The 20550-nt window shown below is 39.3% G+C and overlaps 1 protein-coding gene across 5 annotated transcripts in view; it reads left to right on the top strand.

Annotated features, from left to right (window-relative positions):
• SDK1 (sidekick cell adhesion molecule 1) overlaps positions 1 to 20550 on the top strand; it is a 430635-nt gene that overhangs the window by 300718 nt on the left and 109367 nt on the right. For all 5 annotated transcript variants that reach the window (XM_068908486.1, XM_068908485.1, XM_068908487.1 and 2 more), the window contains 5 exons: positions 618 to 754; positions 6673 to 6820; positions 7718 to 7858; positions 11374 to 11555; positions 19959 to 20074. In XM_068908486.1, coding sequence (XP_068764587.1) covers positions 618 to 754; positions 6673 to 6820; positions 7718 to 7858; positions 11374 to 11555; positions 19959 to 20074 — 724 coding nt within the window. The remainder of the gene's footprint in view (positions 1 to 617; positions 755 to 6672; positions 6821 to 7717; positions 7859 to 11373; positions 11556 to 19958; positions 20075 to 20550) is intronic.

Below are 20550 nucleotides of genomic sequence, written 5' to 3'. Positions count from 1 at the left end.
CAGGCATTTTCATTGCATTTTCTGGTTGGGTGCTTCCAAAAAATCCCTATTATATGAAGGAAAGATTCTACCCGTGACAGGATAAGCCTGCATACACGAGTAAATCAAGCTGTTCTGTAGCCTAAGAATACATGTGGTAATTTTGATTAGCGACTCTGTATGGCTGGTGTCAATGTCTTCTGCTTTCCTGAGTATGAAAAATTCCGTATTAAATCATACCTCTCATATGTTTTACTGTTTGTATGTACTACTGCTGTTCAATTGCGAGAATGTCATTGTAAGAGAGGGGTAAAAAAGTAGGAGAGAGAAATGTATTGACCAGCTTGTCTCAATTCAAAAACAACAGGAAAATTGGCTCTTTTCCACATTTAGTAACAGTTCCATTAGCTGTTCTAAGCATCAGCCTTGAGACTTTCAGCAAACAGGACAAAATTGTGAATAATTCAGAGATATCTTTCATTTATTTAATTGTGCAATAGCTGCTGGTAGTCTTATATCTCTGATCATGCAAGGCTGATGCCATGTACGCGTCTAACTGCCTGTAAGATTGTAGCTGAATGAAATGTAGATTGATTTTCTGTGCTGTTTTTTTGTTCCCTTTCTCTTTTTCTCAATAGTGAACTGCCTCATTCCCCTCAGAATCTTCTGGCCACTCTGAATTCCTCGTACAGCCGCAGCGTGATGCTCTCCTGGGTGCGTCCCTTTGACGGGAACAGCCCTGTTCTCTACTACATGGTAGAGCTATCTGAGAACAGTGAGTAAAGTCCAATATGTTTCAGCCTCACATTCCTCTTAATTATTCAGCCTTCCTTTAGATTTAGCTTTTACCAGAGCTACCAACAACATAACCCTGTTATTTCCTTGATGAGAGATAGTGTGCAGGAATGGGAAGTCCTGGGTTTTACATTCAGCTGTTATCATGCTGAAGGAGTTAAATAGCAGAAGGAGGCCCGAGATGGTGACCTGGTTAGCCAGAAAAGCCTTGGTTCCTCCCTCAGCTTTGCCAGCCTGACTTCAAGCACATTAGTTCATCTCTCTGTGCTGCTAAACGTCATCTGTAAAAAGGCAGTAGCTGTATTTTATTTCTTCCCATTGTTGTCTTTTCCTCTGGGTTCATAGATCTCCTAATACAATTAGAGCTCAATTTCAGCTGAAGAGTACATGATAATATATATGATAATGCAAGGAGTTGATGGTCTGTCTGAGGAACAAAACCTGTGATCTGTTATCAGGTTACAGCTCTGGTAACGGGAGCTACTGTCATGCATGTATATGGATTCATATATTCTCTTCACTTTCCCTGTGCTATTATTCTGCACCTTTCTTTAAGTAGGTGGTTGAGGATACTTAACTGTGAGATACAGAAGTATCTGGGTTCATAGATTATAAACCTGGTCGTTGTAAAATGCCACTTCTCACTGTTTCCTCTTCAGTAGGTCTGGTGCTTTATGGCTCTCAGTTTGCAAGGTTATTCAGGGACACTGCTAATGCCTCTTTAGGAATTGAGTGAAAGATGAGGTTATATGGAAATCAGTCACCTTGGCAATACTTTGTAAACTCTGTCACCCTAAAAGCTGGAAATCCAAGCCTAACAATTGATTTTAGATGGAAAAATTAAGAACATCACTTTTTTCTGAAAAGTGGAAATTAGCCACTGCAGAACTAAATGTGAAACAGCACTGATTCCTGATTATCTAGAGAGTAGCATTTGTTTTGCCACATGGAGAGCTTGAGTTCAGAGCACACGTAAGCCTTTTGCTTTGCAAGCGGGAGTGCATAACTTTTCAGATATGAAGGTCCCAGAACTGATGATCTTGACAGCTGTTGAGGCAAGTGCATTTTTCTAATCCTAGCAGAGCTCTGAAGTCCTGCCCAGGACTGCTGTCCTTAAGACAGCTCTCTAGAGCAAAGACTCCTGATATTTCTGTAACAGAATAACTTTGAGAAATTCAGTGTTCTGCGCCACACTGGATCCAACTGCTTGTACTCATTCTCTGCCTTTTTCTCACCACCTTCTCCTCTCTCCTCTTTCCTTTGCCTCTGCTTCCCTTCCTATTGACCTCCGGTAACTGCCTTTTTGCTTTTCTTTTCCTTCCTGTTCTGTCACCCAAGGTCGTTACCCGTGTGTTTCCATTTCTCCCGGTAGCTTTGGTGAAGACAAGCTAAAAAACTCCCAGTCTGGGAACATGATGCAAAGATACTAGAGCAGTATTTATACAGAGACAGCGCAGAGCTGGCAGAATGTATGCACTTGGGTCCTGCATTGGGCTGTGTCCATCGGGAAGTGTCCCTAAGAAAGGAGACAGCTCGTTCAGGGCCAGGTGAAGTTTGAAAGGTCTTTAAGTGTCTTTCAAGCAAGGATGCTTTGCCCTTGTTCTGGTATGGGAATGGGGTAAATGTGCCATCAGTTGGAAAATGCTGTAATTCATTTGCTGATATTTGTAGAAGGCTCTGCAAAAATCAACAATAATTCTACAGAAATTATGCAAACAGTCCCTCAGAACTCCACAGGATCCTGTGAACTCTCTCTCATTCTGTGATAGATCCAATAATTTTGGCTGATGGCATTGCAATCTACCACTGAGAGAGTCTCATTATCACAAATCATAGGTATATGTACTTCAACAAGCTTGCAGCTGCCAAAACCAAACACAGACCAGACTTATTGCGAAATGATCATCTTAACTCCCAGAAATAGTCTAGATCTTGCTGTCCTTTGAGTTTTCATCTTTATTTTACTTATTTTGTTTTTATATTCCATCTCTAAATGATCACTCATAGAGATAGGACAGGGAGGAATCTGAGCCCTTGAATATTCCACATGTTACTATTCTCATATTTTATGTTCTGTTGCTCCACTTTACAGATGTCAGCAGAATAGTGGAACAATGTCAACAGTGACTTTGGTTTGCATAGATGACTTTAATTTCTGGACAGTGTCACTGTCTCATTTTGTTTTTATTTGCTTGGAGTGTCTTGGTTTTGAGAGCTATTTTGAGCTCCATAGTGTGTGGTTTATACTTAGTTTCTACAGACCTTTTGCTCCTATGGCAAACAGCATCCTTACTTCCCCCCACACCACCTCCCCTTTCAGAGGTGTTCCTGAATGAAGCTGATGTGATCTTATTATGGTGGTGTAGTTTTGTGTGATGCGACTGTGCTGAATCTCTTTTTGTTTTGCAAAGAAGTTTTTCATTCAGGTGTTCTGTCAGTCCTGTTTGTGCTGCAAAGGGAGCAGCTCTCAAAGATTCTGCATATGCCACCTATAAGCTCATTCGCTTGTGTTTGTAGCTCTTTCGCTGTCAGCAGCAGTGCAATATGCTTAACATCCTAATCTGAGTTTGCTTTTATATATATGTAAAGGTTAGGGAGAGGCCTCAGAATTACCGATTATTTTTCAGTTAGCAATGCTTCACAGAAAACTGGGTTATATGAAGTTTTAATAGGTGGGTTTTGTTTTGCAGTTCCAGGTGCCAAAATGTAGCATGGTTTTATTCATTTTTTTGGTTGTTTTGCTTTGAATAATTTCCTAATAGTTTTAGCATCCATTGTACATTTTGAAGCAGGTACCATAAATGAATACATAATAACAGTATCCATTACACAGAACTAACTGAAGGGGGTTCAAAATAATAAGTATAAATTTCAAGGGACTAATTACTAGCTACATTAAAGAGAGGCATGTCACTCCACCTGGCATGGATTAAAACTCCTTTTCATTAACAGCAATTCAGTAAAAAGATGTAAAAACCTCATTTTAATTAGCAGAAGAAACAATGGCAGATCGCATACATCAATTGCTGGAAATACAAATGACTCTAGTCACCAAGTCATCTAATCTTTAAAATGAGTATATTTGGCACAATAGAATAATTCTCAAATCATAAGCATTCCCAATAGATGGGAATCACCCTGTGGGCGATTTGAGACATATGGCCTCAAACATTTGGGGGCAAATTTATAATCTAATTTGAAAAACTTAGTTCCAGGGAAACACAGTCATTAAGTATTCCTACCCACACAGAGCTGGGAAAGTGAGCCTTCCTATGGAATAGGATTTTCAAACAAACAGTAGCGTGCATTACTGTCATTTGCACTAACATAATTTTTGCATGTTTCACATGCTTATCAAGCTCATCACAAATACATTCAAAAATTCTTGATAGACCAGGAGCAATTTCTAAACCCCTCAAAATCAAGCAGTAAGCAAGAGAGTAGCCCATGAGATTCTTAGTTTCAATTGAATTAACTTGGAGGTGCAATCAGGGTTGATTCAACATACCCAATATCCTTAAGGAGACAGACAACTAAACATGGAAGTTTTTCAGAAAGTGGAAGAATGAGCAAGCAAAGCCCAGAGTACCTTCTGGGCAGTTTAAGTTAAATGAAGGATTAGCACAGTCTATTCAATATAACAGAGGTTTATTTAATAGTTTGACCTGACAAGTCTATTGTCACCGTGGAACTTCTCTAGGCTTCCTGGGGCAGGAGAGTGACAGTAATCCCTGAAGGAGAAGAGAGGGAGTGTTGAAAGTTTTATGGAATGTTTCTGATGCCAGAATTGCTTTTCTGCACAGGGCAGCAAGCTTCTGTACAATTCTAGGTTTTGTTATGTGTTTAAGATGGAAGAACAGGCTTTCAAAACGTTTAGTTTATTGATTGTCAAAAGAAGCTTGACATTTAAATTTTAAAGATACTCTGCAAACTCACTGTATTGCTCCATGAGCAAGCAAATCCTCCCCGAATACTTTCCTTTACAAGTCAGAGTGCCCAGGAGATGAATAGGGTTCGTTTATATTAGTTTTTAGTTTAATCTCTCTTCCTGCCAGATCTTTTATCTTCCACCAGGAGAGGAAAAAGAATAAATAAAGTATCCTACAGATGCAGCATATAAACAGAGCAAAGCCCCGAGGTGCTGAAGAGATTAACAGGCCCCGTTGTTGAATCAAACCACTCACTACACTGAGCTGCTTGGGTTAAACATGCTCAGGTGGTGTTTACACTGGCCGTAAACAAATAAGACTGATTTGCTCTAGGAAATGGACCCCTACCGATCAGCTGGGCTCTGGTGGCGTTTGGCTTTCCTGGGAGTGCCTGTTCTCCCATTTTCCATCAGGAAGCTGCTTTAGGCAACTTAGTAAGTCAGCCATACCTTAACTTTGGCTTTCTATGATTTGTTTTCATGCACTCTGCGTATAACAAGGTGAACAGTTGTTTGGAAAGTCTCAAGAGAAGCTTGATAAACTTCGGAAGGAACAAGGGGGCAAAAAGCTCCTGGCCAGTGCTTTCCTAGTTAGTGCAGGTGTGCTTCCCCCGAGTGCCTGCTTAAAGAAGCTCAGTATTCTGTTAAGATAAATTGCCATCAAGATCTTGCAGCCAAAGTGACTGTTGTAAATCATCAACAACTGGTGCTGATGGAACTTGACTGCTGTGCAATTGTCCCTCTCCAGCACGCCCATTTTGCTGTGTCAGTTTTCCTGTTAAAAAAAGACTTTGTTCTCAGAAAGCTATTACTGGAATAAATATATTTTGAATAATTAAAAGATGCCACGTTTATAGCCCAACTGGCATCTCACTCCAGAGGACTCAGACTTGCTAAGGAATCTGCCAGAAAAGCACTAAATTAGTGATTTATATCTTGGTGTGAAGTTTAGCAGCTTTCCACATTTGGGACATCTCATCTTCATTTTCAGGCAGACGTCTAGGTGACCTGCCAGGAACTGCAATGCACTTCTGAGCAACATGCACAGATACGTTGCCAAAATCTACAGCTAGCTCCTCGGTAATTTCCAGAAGTGTTTGTAATTTTGAGCAGGGAGCATGAAAACAGCTGGTATTATTTAAAAACTGAACAAATCTTTAAATTGGCTGACGCCGTAGCTGCACTGTTGCAGCACAGACCAAATGTCACCTCTCCTTGACTACTTCAGCCGTGACTTTGGGGAGAATATATGACACCATGCTAGGAAGAAAAAAAGTCGGGATATTTAATTTTCAACATGTTTCATTTCTGACCTCTTTGAAAACTCGAAAATGTAATTCGAGCAACAGAGGAGCTTGGCGTGTGAAGTATGTGAACTGATAACAGGGGTTTAATGGTACTGCCAGGGCTGTGCATACCAGGAAAACTTCCTAGGAAATGAGGAGACTGAATACCGTATGCTATCTCTAGAAAAAAATGCAGACGCAGAATATGCAGCAGAAACTTTCTCCAGTCTTACAGCAAAGAGCTGATTTGGAAGAGAGAGTCACGCTTCTACACCTGCTTGCAAGCTGGGTAGAAAGATATTCCAAACCGACTGTGAATTTCATTACAGCCCTTCCACCAGAGCCACTCAGGGGTGTGGTGTGGTAATGGACTGCCAAACAGATGGGTTGTGAAATACACAGCCCATCTGTCTTTATCATGCTTGCTTCCTCTTTTATTAAAATGTTAATGAATATAGTTTTTATTTATTATGCCATGACATGTGCAGCATCACTTTCCAGTAGACAAATGTGCAATCTGCAGAACTGTGTGGGCTGACAGGAAGATTTCTTTTGTTGAGAAGAAACTTCTTGCTAAAGTTCCTCTGAGGAAAACGAGCTCTGTGCATTCAAAGGCATTTTCTCACTTCTGCAAGGGTTTTAACAAACACCTCAATCTTTTTCAAACCTGAATTATTCCAACAGATTCTCCCTGGAAGGTCCACCTATCAAATCTTGACCCAAAGATGACCAGTGTCACTGTGAGGGGACTAACTCCAGCTCGAACCTACCAATTTAGGGTGTGTGCTGTTAACCAGGTGGGAAAGGGCCAGTACAGCTCTGAGACCAGCAGGTACAGTAAAAGAAAATCCCTATGTAGTAAACGTACAAGTTATTGTACGTTTATAGGACTACTGGGAGAGAAATCTGCTGATTTATTTTGGAACAAATACAATAAAGTTATCTTTTACACAGTAATTGGGGAATGGAGCAGTTAGCCATTACCCAGGCCTCTGGCGAATGCTCTGGAACTGTCAGTAATTGGTGTTAATGGCAATTAGGAGATGCAGGGTATCAACATACACTGGGAGAGAGGTGCCTTCATGTTTCCTGAATATCAGTTGAACATCATCTTGGAAGATGGTAAAGAGCGTATATGCGACCTAAATATTTTTTCCTATTGTATTAAGCCCCAGCAGTTAGCTCTGGAAGGAGCGCAGCTTTCACCCAGTCATTGCAATGTCACTTCTGGAATTCACCCAGATATGACATAGAAGGATGGCTTCATCAAATTTAGTTTCAAATGCATCCCCTTTCTTCTGTGAACCAAAGCTTGCTGTGAGCTTGAATTGCAGAACAGCTGAACTCTAAATGGCTTTTTCAAAATGTAGGAGTTTGATATGAAAAATATTGAAAGAAACAATTTGGAAAGAGTCACAGATACTGGACCTGAGCTCTAACTCATTCAGGCTTGTAATCTTTTCAAAGAGTTGCAGCAGCCTGGGTGATTCAGAGAGAATAAGGTTACCTCAGCTGTCTGTCTTGTTGCTTGCTTAACTGATTTCCTATTATGTTGATTTGTTGTAACTATTTCATGCATGTCTTCAGCAGTTTGATCGGCATTATATTTCTTTCTAGTCATCAGACTTTGATAAACAAAAGTGGTTCACATGTAGTGGATACATAAAATAGAAATGTTATCTGTCATTTTCTTTCAACACCCACCTCCATCACCTTCTTTTGTGTTCAGGTTGATGTTACCTGAGGAGCCTCCCAGCGCCCCGCCTAAAAACATAGTGGCCAGTGGGCGCACTAATCAGTCGATCATGGTCCAGTGGCAACCTCCTCCTGAAAGTGAACATAATGGAGTTCTTCATGGGTACATCCTAAGGTGAGCTATTTGGTTCCTAATGTAGCAACTGTGGAGCTAGATCCATGTGTGCATGGGGGAATTTGCTAATTTAGTGTGATACAAGCATGTGTTAAAGGCTATTCCCAATTTTATTTAATGTAGTAATTATTATTTACAAATGCCATGCCTGCCCTGGTGTATTACAGATGAGAAAAGGCCTCTGTTTAAATGGCGACAGAAGTCCAGATATGTAAATTCTAGTCTATCTACACTAGAGAGTCAGGAAGCTCTTTCTCACTCTGTTAGCTACTCTGAATGGACAGCCTGGACTAGCTCCCTTTGGAGAGTCTCAGTGTCCAGGTAACTGTTTTCAAAAGGAGGTGAAGCACCATATGCTGAAGTGTTTACACGGGTTAGTAGAGTGCAGCTTATGGATTGCAGATGTATATTTGCTTATTATAGTCTAAGTTTCCTACTAGAAAGATTAATTATCTTGCCAAAGGCACCATGAACAAAGGGATGCTGCGTTATGGAAGAGCAAGAGCAGTAAACTTCACTTTTGTGTCAAACAGAATGGGGAGAAGGAATCACAGGTCAACTGCTTCATGGCCGGCTTTGGTTTGGTTTTGCAAATCAGTCAGCTGAGTGAGATTCTTTCAGTTCTAGCTGTATTTATTAAAGAGAAGCAGATTCAGACAGGTAACTGAGAATCCTTATATCCAGTCTTTCTGCTTTCACAGGATTTATTTTGTTAGAAAGACTGTTGCCACAGTGAGAGACTTTGCAGAGCATAACGCTTTTCTAATCTCTTGGGAATCAGTTATTCACTCCTACCTAATGCAACTACAGCTTACTTGCTTCCTTGGCTTCCTACGTATCCTGCAGTGCTAGGAGCTAGCTAGGGCCTTGCCTTTAGTAAGCGGAGACATTATCTAAATTAGACTTTTTGTGGGAAACTCCCAAGCATTACCCCACCACTAACATATCTCCAAGTGATGGTTATAACCAATGGTGTAGTCAGTCTGCTGACATTTTTAATGTAGTGTGCTCCAGACCTACTGAGAGATAACTAAATGGTACAGTATAAATGCCAACATCCTCTTCATGCTGTGCTCCTGCTTTTGCTGGCATGCATGGAGTTGCTTTTATGATGTTAGAGTGTTGGTGAGTTCCCAAAATAGTGCTGGAAAGTTCCTGCTCTCTGCAGGCAGAGCTGAAGTCTGTTAATCTCCCTGTCACCTGCACAGAGCCTATTATAGCGGTGAGCCGCTTGTGCAAGCGCCCGCGGTCTTAAGAGCTGGACACAGTTTGAAAGCTGTGCCAGTCACATGTGACAGGTGGGAAAAAATGCTTTTCTGCCTATAGCCAGAATCTTGTCAAAAAATCTGGGTTCCCATTTACACAGGGTACAAGTGTTGTTTATACGATTCTTTACTTCAAAGCAGTCTACTGAACGATAGGATTAATTCCTTAGCTATTCCTAATGACTCTTACCCTGTCTGGGCACGGTCTCCTCTGAGCAAGCAGTCCCATAGCCTCCTGCGTTTGGCAATCTATTCTATTCTCTTTCTCCGTATAACATTTTCAGTAATGTTTAACTTGAGCATTTTCTACCACAGCTATTAGCATAATTGATCCCTGTCCTCCCTATAACATCACTTTCCATTTCAACAGAGAGTGATCATATTCATTATGCTCAATCTGTGAATGTTTTTGAGGTCTGAATGCTTTGTCTAGACTACAGAACAGCGAAAGCATTTATTTGACAGGAGTTTATCATATAAAAGCACAACTGTCCCAGGTAATAAACCAAGCTGTTCTTCCAAATCAATGTGCGCCCAGAAAAAGGGTATTCCTGCACATGCTAGAATTAGCATATAACAAAATCAAAACCAAAGTGCAACCCAGAGACCCAACACTGAAGACATGCAAGATACTAAAACGATGGAACAGCTGATCTTTAGAAGTGGAGGTGCATTGCACAAGTCATATAGAGTATACATCAAAGTCTGTGGTGAGAAAAATCGTGAAGACATGACATTTCTGAACTGGCCTTCTGCCTCTGCCCTTTTCCTCACTGGCAGTGCTGCATTTAGAGGAGTGCCGTGCTAACAGCGTAATAGATTAGATCGCAGGGTCTCTCCACACCTTGTCTGGAACGTGTGAGACAAAACAGTACTGCACAAAGAATTGACTTTGCCAACACTCATACAACCTTCACGAGAGCCAAAAAAAAGAGAAAAGGTAGAAATAAATAGCAACAGAGAAAGACATTCAATGAATTCAGCTGAAGGCTGATACTTCTTTATTTTCGTTTGTGTTTCATAAATGGAACCACACTACAGTAATGTTACAGACATGAAGTCCACCACATTACGGTCAGGCAAGCAACTCTTCTGCAGAGGAGAGAGGTTGCCAGTGATTAAGAACTGATCTCTTTGTAAGAAGACTTTACAACAAACTCTGTTGCCTAAGTACCTGCAGAAGTTGTCTAGTTGTAGAAATGGCACCAGATTAACTTAGATGCATTTAAAATCACACTATAAGATACAAATGAAACTGTTCTGTGTCAATAAGCTATTGGTGATTGTTAGCAAGCAAAGGATGAATAAGACTGCATAAAAGTTGTGTGATGAATAAAAATCTAAATGTTCCCGTATTTGTCTTTTCATGAAATAGTAGTGCCTCATGCCCTTACTTGGTCTATGTTTTTCTGATTTTTCGTGGATTAGCATGTTGTAAGCATCCATTGTACCATTTTCCTAAAGGAAGAAAACCGAACAGTATTATTCACATTTGTAGGATTGCAAGGCTTGTTTATTTTCTATAATTTATTTCTTCTCTATAGTTTTTTGGCCTGAAGAGAAACATCAAAAAGGCTCTATTTTCTCTATGGTTTTTACAGGGAAAAATGTACTCAGTTGTTTTCCTTCCCACCTTTCAGCAGAAAGTTTTCAGAATGTTTACCACTAATCCTTTTTTGGTACAGCCCTCCTCCTAGAGTTTCCACTTCTAGCCCTTCGTTCAACCTCAAATATATTCAGTCCTTATTTTATTCATGCTGCGACGTGAATCCTGGTGGAAGCCAGAGATGGCAGTGCCTCGGACTAGAAGGTCAGAGCCCTCTGAGCTCTTCCTTTTCAGATTTCAGAGGCGAAGGAAAAAAGCATTTCTCAAACTGATTTACAGCAGTGCCCTGATAAAAATCACATCTGGGCTATTTTTTGTACTAAATCACAGCTTTTACTAGACAAGTCACATTTAAAAAGCTGTAATTTTTCTACAACCACAAAACAGGATAGAATACCAGTTTTGTTTAGCCCTGAGCATGCAACCTCGGTGAGATCAGGTTATAAATACTATAGCAGTCAAACAAGATACGGTCTTATCAGGAGTTAGTCTGTTGTTTCTGATTAATTTTTTATTATTTTTTGTATAATTCTACTGTAAAAGTTTGGATATTGCCTCTTCAAAAGGAAGCTATTTTGCTGGCAGGATATTTGGTATAATTGATACTATCTAATTAACAGCAAGTTTTTCTTCCCATATGGTAGGTATCGCCTGGCAGGGCTCCCTGGGGAATACCAGTATAAGAACATCACCAGTGCCGAAATTAACTACTGCTTAGTGAAAGACCTTATCATTTGGACCCAGTATGAAATCCAGGTGGCATCTTACAATGGAGCTGGGCTGGGAGCATTCAGCAGACCTGTGGCAGAGTACACTTTACAGGGAGGTGAGCAAATCAGAACAATAAATCACATATAATCACAGTTTATAGCACAGTTTCCTAAGGAGCAGATGCGCTTTCTGATGGTCTCATCTAACACCCTTTGAAATGAACGGTCCCTTCAATCAAATCTCATAGAGGGCTTGGGGTATCAGAAGTAGGAAACACCTAGAAATTTTAGGCAAGTCCATGCCTATGTAGAGGCAAGAGAAGAGACTCTGCTACTATCTCTGTTTTGGAAAAAGCTGTGGGTGAATTCAAAACTTATCTATTCTTGTTGACCTACAGGACAGCATATCAGCACACGTGTAGGTCAGAATCAACCACAGCAAAAGTTATGAGAAGAGGTACTGAAGAGAGCTTAGGTTCTGTGGAATGGATTGAAAGGATGTGTGATGGGCAGAGGCTGAGAGTGCTCTGATAGGAGAGTCATGGAGAATACAGCAGGAATTGGCTTTGTGGTGGTTAGAGGCCGTATATGCCATCTAGGACACAAATGCCAAGAGTACTAGTGTCAACAGTTCAGCTGATCACAAAAGAGTTTGTTTTAGAAAGAGGGAACAAATGGGGCCTTTAGGGAAAGAGGATTCTGTAGCATTTCAGGAATGATATAGACTTTTCCAAGAGGAAGATAAAATGATCTTTAAAGCCCTGATTTTCATGCTATGACTCCTCCATACCTTTCTGGTAAGTGCTTTAAGAAGAGTATAAATTACCTCAACAAAAGGATATGTAATTACATTTTATAACCAGTGTAAGGCATGTTTACGCCTCTAGATTGTTATAAAAATCCTTAGGATAATTAACTACCAGGCTCTTAGAGTTTTCATATATTCCCATAATTACGGGATTGTGCTGAATTCTAAGTGCCGGACAGTACATGATCTCCACTTTACTGGTCATAAAACAAACTATTTTAAAAACTTACAGTTTTATAGTACATCAGTTAATTTATAACCAGTGAAGAATATGTACTTGTTTGTTAATTGTTCTAGGAGTACATTGTAATGTGATTAGATACAGTTTGAGTTGTGAGGAGATCTTTAAAATAAGATTATTCACATGCAGCACTAATTAACGACAACAATTAAAGAAGGAAGCTGTGCATATTCTGTCTTAGGACATCTAAAGCCTCACAGTTTAGAGAAGGCTAGGCACACTCTGCCTCTTTCCAGAAGTATTTACAACAGACCTCAAAATGTTTTACTTATAGTCTCTTCCTTGCAGTAAGGGTTAATGTTTTGTATCCCGCAAAAGACCAGATCTCCGCTAAGAATTAGTTTGCGCACAGAATTTGAATCTCTTTTGTGCATATGCTCATAATTCACTAATTTCACTACACTGTTTATTTGGACATTTTAAGCTATCATGGTACCTTAACCTTCCCTCTATTAAGACTCAGGCTCTGACTTCACACTCCTTTTCTTTAACCCTGCAATTGATTCTAATTTCCCTTGGTATTATGTGCTGTTAATATCATCCTTTATTGATTGGCTGTCTGTTGTCATTTATAAGGGTATAAATCCTCTGTTACAAATTAAGTGCAAGTCAATCCTGCATTCATATTAACAAGCGAGAATGTTTAGAATGCAGGACAATCTGCAAAGACCTGTTCATCTTTATATAATCCTAAACTGTTTGATGGTGGTTAGACATAAATGAAAAACTACTTATTTATTTTAAATTAGTGTTTAATAATAGTAGTAAATAATTACTTAGTGGATGCTGTCACCTCCTAATGAATGCCTTGCTGGGGTTCTGTGCAAATCACCTAGGGCATACAGTCTGTTTCGAAAGAGTTTGAAGCCTTTTTACATTCAGAGTTGAAAAGAAGGGAGTCTGGTTCATGTCAGTATAATTTGAAACTAGATTAATATCAAGTCTCCATATGTAATGCGCGCCTGTCCTAAGCCTTGCTCCTTTATCTTTCTTGTGGTTGGGAAATGACTGGAAAAGCCAGTGGCAGTTTCTTGCTGTGGAATGTCCTTCCTAAACCAAACCAACAGGAGTACAAAATAGCCATCTGTAAAACGGCCTTGTAAATCGTATTCTGATTTTAAAATGATCTGGGATAAATGTCAAAGACGCACACTCCCGTCCATTCCCTTCCCCTACTCCCACCTCCACCACCTCTGTTTTGACATACATTAAATGATTTGAGCTATGCTGGCAAGAGCCTGTCTATCTGCAGATGAAAAATACCTGAAATACCTCATATTAATCAAGTATGCTCTGCAGTCAAAGCCTGGCAGGAAATGAACACTGGGAGCAGATCAACCCACTGGCAGGAGCAGATCAACACATTGGCATCTTTGTCATGGTGAATATTGACTGGCTATGTAAACTGTGGATTTATACCAGAACCCACTTCATTAATCCTTTTTTAGTGCTCTGATGTTGCTTTAGCTCACTAATAACTAATAAACTACTCAAAGCTCTTTGAAAAACACCAATTTCTAGCACGTAGCCAAGCTTGCAAGATGCTGGAAGATGTAACCTTGTAGAGAAACTGGCACATAATGTCAGTTAGATACAATGTCAGGGAGACTTCCTGGCAAAGCACTGAACATCCTACTACTAAGGTCAGACAGTTTAACTGTCTCTGAATCTTCAGAGTCTTTTCAGAGTGATATTCAGCATAATGCTTTGATGCTCTGTATATATAGATCTTTTTTCATCAGAGCTTCTCCAGCTGTTCCTTACTTTGATGTTACTTTTTACAGGGATTTGTGCCAGCCTCCTGCATAGAGAGTTTTTACCTGTTTGAACAGTGTCCTACATGACTTTACATTGCCATATGAAAAACTGAAGCTTTCCAATACCTTTTCGTACAAGAGTAGCTCTGTGAGACATATAAACTTGTTTCTGGATGGTAATGATGTTGTCTTTTGCTCTGTACTGTTGGACAAATTTATCTTTTCCTGCAGGTTGATTTGGGAGAGAAGAATCTCCCATCCTTTGGCTTGAGTCTGTCCCTTCTGTCTCACTAGTATGAATAATTTTGAGTTTCTCTCTCTTTGAAAAACTCCTACCACTCCTTAGATTTAGGCAAAGCAAGGTTTTCAAGCAGAGATAAAACGTTCATTAGCTTCCTTGCATTGGCATTAGCCTACTTTTGCATCTACTTAGGGTGCTGTGTCTTTCTTTTGACGGATAGCAGGAGAGTCCCGAAAACCAGTCATAAATCTTGAAGTTCGTAGGCCTCAACATGTAGTTTATTAACATTTTATTTTCCCTATTATGCTGTGGATGAACACGCTAAAAAGCTAGGAAAATTTGATCAAAAGATTCACCAGACTAGGGAGTCTTGATGGTATGGAGAGAAGAATAAAAGCAAGGTGAGTCTGTTCAGCCAGGTCCAAAGGTGTTCAGGCAGTAGGAAGTGAAGCAGAGAGCTTCATAAGATGTGAGACTAAAGAACTGGAAAAAATTGTTACCTGTCCCTGTTAATTGAAAACGTCTTGCTGTAAGCAGAAAATAATTTTGAGGAAGAAATCTTTAAATAATCAACGTCCTCTACAGGCATTCAATTTCATCTAGATGAAACACAAAATTTCCCTTAGTTTTCCTTCAGACTTACTTGCCAAAAGCAACTTAAAGATCCTTATTCACTGCCTATGGGGAATTTAACCTACAGCAGTGAAGCATCCCTGGCCAGCTGCTCTTGCTGCTAAAGCAGGCTGCAGTTGTAGTGTCTGGATTTTATAACTCTTAGTTCAATCACTGTTAGGTGTCATTTGCCATCTACTGCCTTTTCTTTCTTTCTTTCCTTCTTTCTTTCTTTCCTTCTTTCTTTCTTTCCTTCTTTCTTTCTTTCCTTCTTTCTTTCTTTCCTTCTTTCTTTCTTTCCTTCTTTCTTTCTTTCCTTCTTTCTTTCTTTCCTTCTTTCTTTCTTTCCTTCTTTCTTTCTTTCCTTCTTTCTTTCTTTCCTTCTTTCTTTCTTTCCTTCTTTCTTTCTTTCCTTCTTTCTTTCTTTCCTTCTTTCTTTCTTTCTTTCCTTCTTTCTTTCTTTCTTTCCTTCTTTCTTTCTCTTTTTTTTTTTTTCCATGATTTCACAAAGGTGGCCTTGGCAGTGGTCTCACTGAAGCCCCTGGCCCCAGGCTCTTACTGACCTCAAAATTCAGGGAAAGCTGCAAAATCCTGCTTCCTAAAGAGGTAACGTCTTGTCCTTGTGAGAGGCACATGAGAACGAAAAAAGGCTCTTCCCAGCTGCAGGAAGCAAACTCGTCAGTTACTGCCAAATGGCACTTCTGAATTTCAAATATTGGCATATGTAGAATTGAGGAGACCACTTTTTCTGTGCACCTGCTTCAGTTCAAAACACAGCAGAGGATGTCGGCCAGGTGCGTAGGGGAATATGCTTCACACTGAGAATAGTGTGCCTCTGAGGCAGAGCTCTTCCCGTAGCTCCCACCGGGGCTGTGCAGCTTTGCTCCTCAAGCTAATGCATTTTAAGGCACAACTGAGTCCTCACATAGAGAAAAACCTACAGTTTTCTGTGCCTGCTTTATTGAGACATGGAAACTGGCATCTTAAAGGTCAGGAGCTGGGGAAGAGGATGAGACAAGCCTTTGTTGAAGAGCTATATTTAAAACCGGTAGTCTGGCTGTCGGAATCTGTGCAGGTTTTACATGCTATTTGCACATAGCTAGAGACAGAATAATTACATGTACACATGCTTAACCTTAATACCTTCTCTTCTCTCAATTATCTTGTCGACCAAACCCTTTTAATGGCTTTTATCTAGAGTGCTTGCATGACCTTTCCTACTCAGGCTGTTGGGCATTAACTTGCTGGTCAGGGAGCCGAGCTCTGACAGATTCCAGCCCGGTGAGCGTTACAGGGAGGAACAGTGGAGCAAGCAGTTGGTTTTGCCTGACCAATTTGATCTACAATTCAGAAATGAGAGACAGATGGGACATAAAGTTTGAAATGAGACTCTAGTGTGAGATGTTTCAGGAATACTCACAAACATGATGAAGAGCAGATTTAAGAAATGAACATGTAAATACTTAGGGATTACTTTGAAAACACCTTTTTGACATCAGTAGCGTCTGTACTGCTTGACAGCAAGAAACTTGTAGAAAGAGGGATGGATACCTACTGCTAAATAGTACATCCAATTAGAAATCCCTTTATGTGGCCAGCTGGAGCTTCAGCAAGTTACTAAACATGTTCTTGGAAAAGTATGAGTTTTGAAGAAACCAGAAGGTCAACTCTGTAAATATAGCATTTAGCTTCTCTCCAATTTCTTTTTTTAAATGCAGAACTGTTCAGATACCCAAGGAAGTCTTTAATATCAGAACATAAAAAAGAGAACTTTGTACTGGCACTTTGAAGTAAAGTTGAGGTTATAATGCCAGTATTTTACTGATAGAAATATAAAAATGTATTATGCTATGTCTTCTGCAGTATAATTAAGCTTATGCATGTTAGACAGACCGCGTTCTTTCCATCTTTTAAATGCATTCGTTGAGATGCAGATGTTGATTTTGCAATAAAGATGTCCAAAGATGAATTGTAATATAAATCATGATTTCCAGCATTCTGAGGGGTTTATGTTTTCTGGTCATGATTTTTATCATTTGTCTTCTCGTAGCAGGTACTTTTTGTGCTATGATGATTTATGCTTGTTTCAGGAAATTACCTACTAATGAAAGAAAAATATTTCACATTTTTAAAGAAATGAATAATGCATTTGGTTACTGACTTTTCTAAAACTTTGGTAAACCTATCCTAAAATGCTTATCTGGGCTTTTTTGAGGTGTAGTGCAGTAAGGATTATAAATGCAGACTTGGGGCTTGCTGATACAGATTTTTTTTTCCTCTGTTAAAAAATTTGCAATATTTTCAACTGGATACTGTCCACATAGCTAAAAGGCCTATCAGATTCATAGGAAAAATCCTTGCCTTATCGAAATCCCTGGAAATTTGCTATTGTGTTTAGAGCATCCATGGGATCCTCCACTAAAGAAAACAATGCCCTCAGAAATAAAGGCGGCAGTGTGTATGTTAGTATTTTAGGGAAATGATGAAGGCAGTAGGAATGTCCTGTTGAGAGTCGTTGTACTGTTAACTCTCAGGTAATGGGTCACCTGGATGAATGAACAAGACACTTCCCATCACTGCTGAAGTCACACATTTCTTTAGGTGTGGTTGTCCAGCAGCATCTGCCCTATGTATAGATTTTCCATATTATTATTACATGTTAGAAAATCAACGTAGCACCAATAAATATCGTTGCAATGTAGCAATACAGCAGAAGGAAGAGGAATGAGAGGAAGGGGGATGATGCTAAGCTGATTTACCCTTCATGACAGAAGGAGATTAATCTACCAATGATAGCCAGATGATTTTCTGACAAAAACCTAACTGAAAGCCTTCTAATACTATTTTCTCCAACTATAGCAAATCTCTGGCAAATACAATATGAGAATATCCAAATATGCAGGAAAGTATAAATATTAATTATACAAAGTCTTCTCATGTCAGCTATAAATTGTACAAAGTATTGCACACCAAAGCAACTTCAAGTACATCTTGTGGCTCTCATGACGAACAGAACATGAATAAGAACATGAATAAGAAAAAAATATATTTAGTGGGGGAATGTAGCCAAAGCAGCTCATTATGACTATATAATGACATTAATATATACGACTGTATATCAAGATGATTCGGTGAATCTCTTAACCACAAAAACTTTATGATGGCTATAGGTCATTAAGATAAAATTGTAACCTTCCAAAAGCATTTAGGGAATTATAATATCTGGCAGGAAATAGGGCCCAGATTCTAATGAGAATTTAGAGTAGTATTAGCTAAATTCTGTTTTTAGAACTCAATAATTATGTACAGTTCATAAATTGTGACATTGGGTCTTAGATTAGGGCAAGAGAATTCTGAATAACATGCAGTTTCTGAGCAAAAAAGTATGCAGAGCTAAATTTTCAAGTCATGTAGTCATCGAGGAGTTTCAGTGACAAAGTGCATGAGAGTGGAAGTTGTTGGCATTTCAAACCTGGTATCTTTGTGTCTTTGACTGGTGGACACTGTCCTAACACTGTTGGCTGCACTCTCCCGGTAGCTTCTACACAGCTAAGAATGATGCTTCTTTCCATCTCTTTCAAAGAAACGTAGCTTTTGGTGGACAAAGGGGCATTTTTACATTTTGACCATGGTGTCTTGATTTCTTCCCCATAGAAAGACTCATCTTCCACAAGACTGGAAACTTTAAAAGCTTCTGATGTGTTTTTGAAAAGCGTGTAGCAAACCACCACTTCCCAGTGGGAACTGCGGTACTTTTTAGAAACACAGATCATTGGGGTTTGCTAGAAATTTTCCCTTGGAAGAAGAAGCAGTAAAGCTTGTCAAGCTTCAGCAAGACTTGTGGTTTATTCCTCTTTCATAGACTACAAATATACATGGCTGCCAACAGTAATATTTCTGAAACTTTATTAAACTTCTAGGTTTCAAAGGATATTAGGCCTTTCCTTATGCTCAAATAAAGTTTTCTGATTAAGCTTACTGTAAACTTTACAGTTTCAGAAAAATAGGCCTGACTGTTAGTATTCCTTCCTCTGTGAACTAGAAAAGTGACATCCTAAAGCAATGAGTTCAAGAAACTGCCTGGAAGATATTTTAAAGACATTATCTTAACTGGCAAAATACTTTGATGTTATTTCTTTGTTTGAAGCCACTGTACCTCTATGTTCCATGTTTTCTTTTGTATTGAAACAAATATCTGTTTAATTAAATACTTGACCTAAATGTTTTTGCAGCCTCTAGTAGATTTGAGGATGTATTGGTTTAGAATGTATTTTTTGAACCAATATACAGGGATGAGTATCATATCAAGATAAAATGAGAATGTCTTCAATTTCCAGGAAAAATCTCTGTCAGATATGACTGATCATATTTTTTTAAGCAGCAGTAAATAATAAACAGATGCTGTTGGCAGATTATAATTCACAGTTAGGTTTCTAATTGTGCAAACTTCATATTTACTTGTCTGTTCTGGGGAATTAAAGGACTCGAGAAATTTTGTGGTGAAAGCATTCATTCTCCGTGCAGTCATGGATAATTGAGAGAGATGTGTCCACCTGTACCTAGCTTCTGTCTCATGTCTATATGAGAAACTCATCTGTGGCATAATAAATTACAGAAATCATTTCATCCCCTCTCCTTAGACAAATCTTCAGTGCAAAATGGGAAATAACCCAATTACCTTTCTTTCTGAACCATTGCTGGTTGCCATATCACAAGAAACGCGTCCTTTTCTCAAAGTTGATGTTTCTTTGTGCCTCATAAGTGACAGTGAGTAGGTTCTGTGTTCGCCTTTCTCTTCTGTCCCCTCATCCCTCCTTCCTTCTGTTTTATTTTGATTTCCCCTTGGCTGCCTGGGAGCAGTGCCTACAGCTCCGCCGCAAAACGTGCAAGTAGAAGCTGTGAACTCCACAACCATTCAGTTCCTCTGGAGCCCTCCACCCCAGCAGTTCATCAATGGTATTAACCAAGGATACAAGGTAAATGGAAACAAGTTTTCTATAACTTCAAATCAAATTTGCTTTACACAGTCTTGGTATATAACAAAATGAATTTGAGTCTAATAAGCTGTGTGTCTTCAATGTGACTGCTTGTTATCAGGGGTATATTACATAAGTAAAATGAAGAGAAAACGGAGCAGTTGTTGCTCCTAACATAATGTTTGCCAATTTATGTAAGTTCTCACAGAGGAGAAGGAAATATGTCATGGGCTACAAGTCCTAATCCCTTTGTCATTTACTTGGAGAGTTTCCAAAGCACAGAAAGCAATTCGTTGTCAAACAGTTTGGAAAGTCAGCACAGGGGATATGTTGTGCTATTGAAAATCAACCTTGAGAAATCTATTGACTCTAACGCAAAATTCCCATTCATTTCATTAGGAACCAAGATGTCACAATAAATATTTGTTTTAAGTTTTCCACTGTGATCGTTTGGGAGATAGAAGAATGTAATATTT

The sequence above is a fragment of the Struthio camelus genome, chromosome 15 (genome assembly GCF_040807025.1).
Source record: "Struthio camelus isolate bStrCam1 chromosome 15, bStrCam1.hap1, whole genome shotgun sequence".
NCBI classification, from domain to species: domain Eukaryota; kingdom Metazoa; phylum Chordata; class Aves; order Struthioniformes; family Struthionidae; genus Struthio; species Struthio camelus.
The sequence above is the reverse complement of the archived record's forward strand: the minus strand, read 5'-3'. Positions and strand labels throughout refer to the sequence as shown.